Source organism: Sitophilus oryzae, unplaced genomic scaffold, assembly GCF_002938485.1.
Source record: "Sitophilus oryzae breed Bouriz unplaced genomic scaffold, Soryzae_2.0 scaffold_494_pilon_pilon, whole genome shotgun sequence".
Lineage (NCBI taxonomy): Eukaryota > Metazoa > Arthropoda > Insecta > Coleoptera > Curculionidae > Sitophilus > Sitophilus oryzae.
The window spans coordinates 1,839,142-1,849,311 of record NW_022147078.1 but is presented as its reverse complement, the minus strand read 5'-3'; the positions used below and the strand labels follow the sequence as shown (position 1 = coordinate 1,849,311).

The following is a 10,170-nucleotide window of genomic DNA, read 5'->3' as shown; positions in this document are numbered from 1 at the left end:
AAAACAGCAATTTAGGTTGGTATTAATTTAAGAAACGTCATTCCAGTTGTTTACCAACCTAAAATTTTAACTGTCATGTATTTATACAGACAAATATCTGTTTTTTTTTCAGTTGTACACCGTTTAAACCATTTCTAATTAGATATTACCAGATATTTATTTACTAAACCTTTTATATAGTTTTATACTCTAAATATATTTCGTGTTATGTACACATGTCTATTCTAAATTGTCAAATAAAATTTGTGGTGTTTTCGATTGGTTGAACTATTTTTTATATTGTAAATTTAGAAAAAGGGCATTCCAATCGATTTTTTTGTGTGTTGAACGTACTGTGTGTTTCTCGAGACTAGGCCCTTCCGAAAGCCGGTGTTTTTTTGTTGCTGGTTCGCCCATACTGAGCAGATTTATTTTTTAACGACCCATTGTTAATAAACACCTGACGACTGTTTAAAATTGTTTTATTTGGTGATTGGTCCATTAAAACGGAAACAACATATATAATAAACAATATTTTATTAAGTAGTCTATACAAATCTTACACGTTATTATCAGGAGTAGTAATATAGACAAATAAATAAGCAAAAAATAGCTTTAAAAAATATTTTTTTAAGTACCTAACCTAATATTTACAATACAAATATGAGGAACAGATATACAATACATCTGCAAATATTTATTGATCACATATAGTACCTTATATTAGTTCTGGTGGATTGAGACTATACATTTATTTTAGAAAAAAAATTACGCTATACAAAAATTATTGCACAATTTTTCTTAATAGGATTAAGTAAAGAAAAATTATTTCTTGGGTATTTCCAGAAAAATGAGATAATTGAAAACATTTTAGGAATTAGATAACCACCAATTTAGTTATTAGTGTAAACAAAAATGCAGTCTTTATACAGTCTTAATTTTATAAACGAAAACGTCACGTTAAGTGCACTTTTTTAAGGCTCACCCTGTATACTACTGTCACATGAAGGATTTGTCGCTATTACTATGACGGGATTTAAGAATTTCAATTTTTTTCATTCAATCTTTTTTATTATGATAACTATACAGGGTGTTCCGAACTGTATTCCGGACTTAGGCAGCATATTCTGCAGATAAAAATAAGTAAAAAAGTTCGTATAAATGTATGTCCTGAAATGCTTAGTTTTGGAGATACAGGGTGTAGAAGTTTCATTTTTATTTCGGTTTTTTTCCAAATAATTTCTGAAGTAGCTACATTATGAGTTATTTGACATGAGAAATTTGATTTTGATGTCAGGTATAGATAATTTTGATTCCAAATATCTCGAGAACCATTACTCGTAGCGATTTTTACCAAGGGATCTTTTTTACGTAGAAAATGTCGTAAATGAATAAATGAAAAAAAAACAGATATAAAACCAGTGTTGTCAATTTTAGAGATTTTTACTTAAAATTAGTGGTAAAAATATTAGGTTTTATTCAAATTTGAGACTTAACTTTAAAAAAAAACACCTTTAAATTTAGTTAACTTGGTAGCTCTATTTAAAACAACTAAAACAGCAATTTAGGTTGGTATTAATTTAAGAAACGTCATTCCAGTTGTTTACCAACCTAAAATTTTAACTGTCATGTATTTATACAGACAAATATCTGTTTTTTTTTTCAGTTGTACACCGTTTAAACCATTTCTAATTAGATATTACCAGATATTTATTTACTAAACCTTTTATATAGTTTTATACTCTAAATATATTTCGTGTTATGTACACATGTCTATTCTAAATTGTCAAATAAAATTTGTGGTGTTTTCGATTGGTTGAACTATTTTTTATATTGTAAATTTAGAAAGGGCATTCCAATCGATTTTTTGTGTGTTGAACGTACCTGTGTGTTTTCGAGACTAGGCCCTTCCGAAAGCCGGTGTTTTTTTTTGTTGCTGGTTCGCCCATACTGAGCAGATTTATTTTTTAACGACCCATTGTTAATAAACACCTGACGACTGTTTAAAAATTGTTTTATCGGTGATTGGTCCATTAAACGGAACAACATATATAATAAACAATATTTTACAGTCTATACAAATCTTACACGTTATTATCAGGAGTAGTAATATAGACAAATAAATAAGCAAAAAATAGCTTTAAAAAATATTTTTTAAGTACCTAACCTAATATTTACAATACAAATATGAGGAACAGATATACAATACATCTGCAAATATTTATTGATCACATATAGTAAATCTATATTAGTTCTGGTGGATTGAGACTATACATTTATTTTAGAAAAAATTACGCTATACAAAATTATTGCACAATTTTTCTCTTAATAGATTAAGTAAAGAAAAAAATTATTTTTGGGTATTTGAAAATGAGATAATTGGAAACATTTTAGGAATTAGATAACCACCAATTTAGTTATTAGTGTAAAATGCAATGCAGTCTTTATACAGTCTTAATTTTATAAACGAAAACGTCACGTTAAGTGCACTTTTTTAAGGCTCACCCTGTATACTACTGTCACATGAAGGATTTGTCGCTATTAATATGACGGATTTAAGTACTTCAATTTTTTCATTCAATCTTTTTTATTATGATAACTATACAGGGTGTTCCGAACTGTATTCCGGACTTAGGCAGCATATTCTGCAGATAAAAATAAGTAAAAAAGTTCGTATAAATGTATGTCCTGAAATGCTTAGTTTTGGAGATACAGGGTGTAGAAGTTTCATTTTTATTTCGGTTTTTTTCCAAATAATTTCTGAAGTAGCTACATTATGAGTTATTTGACATGAGAAATTTGATTTTGATATCAGGTATAGATAATTTTGATTCCAAATATCTCGAGAACCATTACTCGTAGCGATTTTTACCAAGGGATCTTTTTTACGTAGAAAATGTCGTAAATGTATATTTTTTTACTACAGGTAACAGGTACAGTAAATATTGACGTTACTTCAGAAGTTATTTGGAAAAAATCGAAATAAAAATGACACTTCTACACTCTGTATCTCCTAAACTAAGCATTTTAGGACATACATTTATACAAACTTTTTTACTTACTTTTATCTGCAGAATATGCTGCCAAAGTTACCGGAATACAGTTCGAACCACCCTGTATAATAATAATCACTTCAAGTAGCACCATTTTCGTTTATAAAAACTCTATTTATATTTATTATTCTTTGGTAACGCATTTATATACAAGAATCAGTTTGAGTGGACGCGTAACCTTTTCATCTTGCAATTAAATTAAATACAGTAATAACTAAGAAGAAAAAATATTCGTTTGTACGAAAATTTTAAGTTTCCTATCTTTTTATTGAAAGCACCTTCGAGATACCTTAATTTTATACATAAATAAAACCGTCAGGAAAGTATATTTTGCTTTAAATTTAGCTCTATTTTGTTCAGAGAGGCTCTTCAGTTGTACGGAGCAACCAACAATGATTGAACGAGTCGGTAACTTGATTGATTGAGACCAACTTGTAGGCAGCGATTTAGTAATAAATAGTAGTGGGAACTATCGAATGAATACTATCGAAACATTCGATAGTTGCAATTCATTCGAATAATTCGATAGCTAGTAAAAAAACATTCGTTGAAAACTATTCGAATAAAAATTATCGAATAGATGAGTCATCTGCCTTGAAATATTGTATTCTAGTAATTCGGCAGCAAAAACCATTCATTTATAAAATTCATTCATTTAGAAAATTCATTTATTCGTCAGGATCGATTATAATAAAATATTAACTGGATTTTAGTTGTCGCCCGGCGACGTAGGTTTCTTTCCGAAAAACCCGGTCGGTGGCAATGCTATGAAAGAAGCCGGCATCTTTGATTTTTTGTGGAGTCAGATAAAGATAAGGACACATTATTTTTTTATTGAGGTGCTAGTATTTACACAGAAAATACATTATGAAGGGCGCTGTTGCCATATATTGGTATTAGTCTCGGTATTAAAGAATATTATTGTTTGGCTTTAGTTAGTTAGGGATAGTATGTCTATATATTTTATATTTTTTTATTAATATTCTGTTGTTACACTGCAATAATACTTGTTATTTTGGATGTAGGAAAATTATTTTTAATGTGTTTAAGCAAAGATTGGTTTAATAAATAATAATAACAGTAATAATTTGTTATACCTATTAACAACAAAATTTGAAATCATTTAATATAAACATTTTTTTAAGTAGTAGCAAAATATAAACAACAAATTTGATGTCAAAATTATTTATATTAGATCCTATTTAAAAATAATATAGTCTCTCAATTTTTTGTGGCAACGTTGGTTTATTAAATAATAATAATTACAGAACTAATTTGTTATATTAACAACAAATTTTAAAATCATGAAATATAAACATTTATTAATTTTCTAAGCGTGCAGTGTAATGCAAGGAAAATATAAATAAAAATTAGAAATCAAAATTATTTATATTCGGTACTTTATATTACTATTTAATAATAATAATATTTACTTTTACTGGTATTTACTTATTAAAAAATAAATGAAATATTTCTTCGCAAAAAACTACATGTAAGAGAATTAGCATAAACAAAATACAAACATCGTTAACTTTTTTTTTAAATTGGCACGTGTAAAACTTTTAATTTAATTTTCTCTACAACCACATTAATTAATATAATTATTAAGTTCAACTAATTCATATTATTAAAACATCTAAAATACAAATATGTATTTTTAAAATTAATTGTAAGTTCATCTCATCTCTCATAAAAATTGCTACTTCTCAAAATTTTCCATTAAAAAATAGACCATATACCATATAAAATTAAATAATTGAAAGATCGGGCTACGGAAAATCACGCAAACTTTCGGAAAAATTTTGACCACCTGCACACGCACACAATCGTCAATTAAAAAAACTACTATTTTAGTATTTTAAATATTTTAATAACCGCAAAAATAGCACAGTATTTATAAGGCGAAGTTATAAAAATTTGGAAGAACTAATAATGCACTGACGCACACAAAAATCAAACGAATACTAAATTTCATTTATCAAAAACATTCGATAGTCGTGGCTCAACGATAACCATTTAGTCGCACGGCGAGGTTGTCACATATGCTTTAGTATACAAATGAATGAATGATTTTATTCGAATAAAACCATTCGATAGTTGAAATCATTCATTCAGTAACCATTCGATAGTCTAATTCAATCGATAGTTCCCATCGCTAGTAATAAACAGATTTGCCCAACGGACATAAAAACAGACATAAACCTATGACACACGGCACAGAGTAGATTGTTACAACGCTAAAATAAAAGAGGTTTTTTTAATACAGTCAAATATAAAATAAATGTATTCCTAAAACATCTGGAGAGGTTAGTATGGCTATCGTTCTTTGATTTTAAAGAATAATCATACAAAATGTTTGAGGTTTTTTGATTTTACCGTTTATCTTGACATAATGTCATTTTAACAGAACTTAACGGTTTTTAATAAAGGTATCTGTTGAAAAAAACTAAAGTGTTTTGAATATTTGTATTTAGATATTTTAAATAGTTTTTTTTCTTTGTTCTTTGTGTTTTTTAGCAACAACAATCATTGTTAATCGCTCCGTGTTTTTTCCATGTGAAGAAGTTAAATTTAAATGGCGCAGTCGGTAGGATAGTGAAAAAAAATGTCATTTAGTGAAAATTTACGTAAAAACTTGCCAAAAATTAACATTTACCCCAAATAATCCTTAACAAAATAGAGCTAGATATTTCCCGATGTTTTTTATATATTTATTCATGACGATACGATCAGTTTTTTGTATTTCTGACATAACGAGACTAACTGTAAGTCTGAGATTACTAAAATTAAGATCGATTAACCAAGTTTTTACGCTAAAAACTCTTTTTCGGTACCACAACATTTTTCTTTGCTGTTTTCGACTATATTATGACTAGTTTCATAGTCCAACCTTTCTTTTTCTATTACTAGAACGATGTTATTCGACGAATTAATTTGCCGCGATTCTTTGTCCAATTTGGAGTTTGTGTCGTTTTTGGTACTTTCATTTACTGGACCAGGGGGTCTTCTACTGGTCTTGATTTCATTTTTGACGATTAACAGAGGAACCTGTACCGGAGCCTCGTTGCGTAGGTCTTCTTGTCTGCTGTCGTGGAAGGCTTGGCTGTAGAGCGGGTTCCTAGAAGGGTACTGGCTCTGTTTGGAAGTACCTCTGTCTTTGCGCTTAGTCAGCATCACTCCGTACATGCCACCGCTGTAAAGAAACAGGGAAATGTCATTTTTATTGATAAACAGAAGTTACAATTCAACGAATAATGAATACAAGGACTACTGTGATGTTATAGAACGCCATTTTTTTGGTGCCAAATAAAGGAGCTGAGCCCAGGCAGGGACAATTTTGGCGATTTTTAAACGGTTTTATTTAGCTCGACCCGTACGGTATTTATTTATTTGTTTGTTTATTTGGGTCAAAATTAGAAATTGAAATTTAAGTACCTTCCTGTTGTCAGATTGATCTGAAATTTGGTACACACCTTTAGTTCCGATGACAATACAATATAGTAATATCAATAACATTGTAAATCTAAGATGGACGTCGTTACAAAATGGCGTATTAGGTGAGGGCATGAGTAGTCGTGTCCAGAACAGTTGTGTCCAAGATTGTGTGACGTTAGAAGGACAGTTAAAAAAAAAATAAGTGATTAGATGTACCTACGTAGTTAGCGGTAGCTTTACCACCCAAGTTAAGGTAATAGGTTAAAACGTGCTGAGGACTGTATGGCATTAGGGTGGCTAAAAATGTAATGTCGCAAGCGTTTTCCCCTCAAGATTGGGCGCCTCTTGTTGTATATTATAGCCTTGCCCCTCTACTGGACCTCTGGTAGGGTCGACCGTTAAAATGTCCATTACTCGTGGGAACAACATGGAAACAATAAATAAAAAAACAAACAAAAATAAAAACGAAACTGCTACACAACGAAAAAGAAGGCTCGAAAAGGCGAAAGAAAAGTATAGAACGAAACGTGCAAAAGAAAGCGAAAATGAAACCTATAGTCGACTACAGAAACGAAGAGAACGGTTAGCAACAGAAACACCTGAGTAACATGATGCCAGGTTAATAGCACAACGTGAGAGACAAAGGCAGCTGGTAGAGTCAGAAACACCTGAGCGTCATGAGTCCAGGCTAGCATCACGTGACAGACAGAGAGAGTTGTTAGCGGCAGAAACACCTGAGCGTCATGAGTCTAGGCTGGCATCACAACGAGAGAGACAAAGAGAGTTGTTAGCGTCAGAAACACCTGAGCGTCATGAGTCTAGGCTAGCATCAGGACGCGACAGACCGAGAGAGTTGTTAGCGTCAGAAACACCTGAGCGTCAGATTGTAATAAATTATCAGGTAAAAAACCATGTAATAATGATGCACTAAATGAATTAAATAGAATGAGGAATATTCGGTAGGCATTTCCGTTAAATACTAAAAACTAGAAAATAAAAAATCGATAAAAAAAACATTTAAGTTAAACGGTTTTATCTTATGTGCACTGAAAACTAGAAAATAATAATAACAATTAGGTATTTTGAACTTCTAGTTCAGAAATATTTTAGTACTAGGCAGAATAGCTTTTAGGCATATTAGACTAAAATAAAAACGTGGGGCCCATTAATTATTGCTGTAATACTTTCTTCTATACTAAGTGTGGATTGCATCGACTTACTATAATCGTAACTGGAGATTTTGACAATCAATAACCAGCCGTGGCGGCTTCACCAGCGAACGCCCAGCTCATGATCTACCAAAGTATAAAGATATGCTTTGCCATAGGTAGGATTTCAGAGGGGCCCCACGTTTTTATTTTAGTCTAATATGCCTAAAATCTATTCTGCCTAGTACTAAAATATTTCTGAACTAGAAGTTCAAAATACCTAATTGTTATTATTATTTTCTAGTTTTCAGTGCACATAAGATAAAACTGTTTAACTTAAAAGTTTTTTTACCGATTTTTTATTAATAGTTTGTTATGTGTAGTGAGCTTTGTATAAACTTTATTACAATAATTGTGATTTGTTCAGCTTTCAAGTGCAAAAGCCGCAACGATAAAAAGAGTCCACTCGACCTTTTTAGCGTTTTTTTATTGAATTTGATAATTTTTTTTTGATATTATACAGGGTGTCCCAGAAATAAGTGCAAGTAATTTTAAGGGGTGGTAGACCTCGATAAAAGAAACATTTTCTCTTTATCGTTTTTCAAATAAGTCCAAAATAACGGAGTTATTTTACTTTGAAAATTTCCAAAAAAATGACTTGTTGCTAAAATTTTGAGAACCACTGGATCTTTTCTGGATTTCCTTTCTTGTAAATTTATTCTACTATCTATGTTGCCACATTATCAAGATATTATATTTTTTAACTAAAAACTAAAAAAAATTTTTCAAAAAATTCCGAATTTTGAAAAAAAAAATTCGGAAAAAAACTCGTGTGTTTCTGGGGTTGAATTATATTAACAGTTAAAATACTTGCACTTATTTCTGGGACACCCTGTATGTACTTGAAATGTATATATGTACGTCGATATTACTTTTGTACCTTTTGTTAACATTTTAATACGTTTTTTTTATAATTAATTAGTATGATACCACCTAAATACGCACCATAGGCGTAGTCAAAACATTTATCAAAAATATAAATAAACAAATAAGTCTAATAATTCGTAACAGTATAACTAACTTAATTTTTGTAAACTCAAAAAAATGGTTAGTATCTTACCTGAGTTTATTTTGAAGTGAGTTTCTGTTTTCGTTTTTGAGTATTTTCACAGCCAAGGCGATCAAAACGAACAGTATGATTGCTCCACAAATCGGTACTGCTATTGTGGCAACTCTGAACCATATGTTTGTGTCCGTGTACATCATCTGTTCTTGATTGTTTTGTTGTTGTTTACCCACCGAGTCTTCCTCTGCTATAAATAAAACCATAATAGTTAAATTTATTATAAATAATTTCTTGTTCAAAGTACATATTTGCAAATGAATTATTTTATTTTAGATTATTAATTTATTAATTTTGATTAAATTTTTGGGGCATTTTTGGAATAAAAAAAATTGAACTTTGTTTGACAGCAACAATACATTTTTAATTTTACCATTGATCGATGTCCGTCAATAAAATCATAACCCCAAATCAAATGACAATGACAATTACTAAAAAGAATATGCAGTAATTTACGAAATGCGAGAATTCGACAATATATGACGTGTCGGTTTCTAAGCTCCGCCCATTAATGTGACGTCAGACTGAGACAGTCTATTCCAGTGACGTGCTGTTATTTTTTAATATATTTAATCTTCAATTAAAATTAAGGCACTCTAATACGTGTTTATATCGTTGTAAACTTACCGAAAGTGTTGTTCGGTATATTCTTCGCTACCGGACTGTCTACGTGGTTGCATAAATCACTGGAACAGCAATTTAGGAGTGGTTTAACTTCAGCCGCTGGATATTCTTGCTTCAACAGGCAAATATTTCTATCGGGTCTGCAAAATAAAAATCTTAATGTAATGTAGGCAACTAGTAATACATCCTGGTATGTTTAACTGGTTGCATAATATCAATTAGTGAATTAAAAAAGCGCAAATACCGGGATATTTTTAATTTTCTGTCTTTTCTGAAATAACGGATGTGCTTTCCTGGTTCTTAGAGCTAATATGGCGTATATACTTTACAGATTTCCTTCTTTTTTGCTTAGCTATGGGTCGTTAAGTGCGCGCTGGGCGTTTCCTAGACCAGTTTGCCGTTGTTGCGAGCCGACCGTTTCCTCGACAAGTCCCTAATTAATTTAGTAACATAAATAAGAGCGATCTGATTTTTGTTTTATTTATTATACGAAGTACGCGCTGTGGCTCGGAAATATTTCCAACCGGTTCTGAATTTAATCATATTAAAGCGGTATTTTAGCGGGGCACGCCGCACGGCTGCAGATACGAATTATTATAAGGCTTGGAATATACAGAATGTTTCTTAAATAAGTTCAAATATTTGATTTGATATTGGTAGTATCTTACACAAATATTATAAATATACTTCCCGGCACAAAATTCAACGTCATAGAAGTATTTTTGCAACGTTTGAAATTGTTTAATTTAATAGTTAATGCTTTAATAGAATTTTTTTAGAATTTAGAATGAGTGGGAGGGGGGTTAAT

General features: G+C 30.6%; 1 protein-coding gene across 1 annotated transcript in view; it reads right to left on the bottom strand.

The window, feature by feature from the left end:
• Positions 1-5,132: 5,132 nt before the first annotated feature.
• The window catches only part of LOC115886584, a 50,253-nt gene continuing 45,215 nt past the window's right edge, over positions 5,133-10,170 (bottom strand). Inside the window, exons 3-5 of the mRNA XM_030905817.1 lie at positions 9,366-9,502; positions 8,736-8,928; positions 5,133-6,225 (exon numbers count right to left, since the gene is read on the bottom strand). Of these exons, the coding sequence (XP_030761677.1) occupies positions 5,841-6,225; positions 8,736-8,928; positions 9,366-9,502 (715 nt within the window). The 3' untranslated portion in view covers positions 5,133-5,840. The remainder of the gene's footprint in view (positions 6,226-8,735; positions 8,929-9,365; positions 9,503-10,170) is intronic.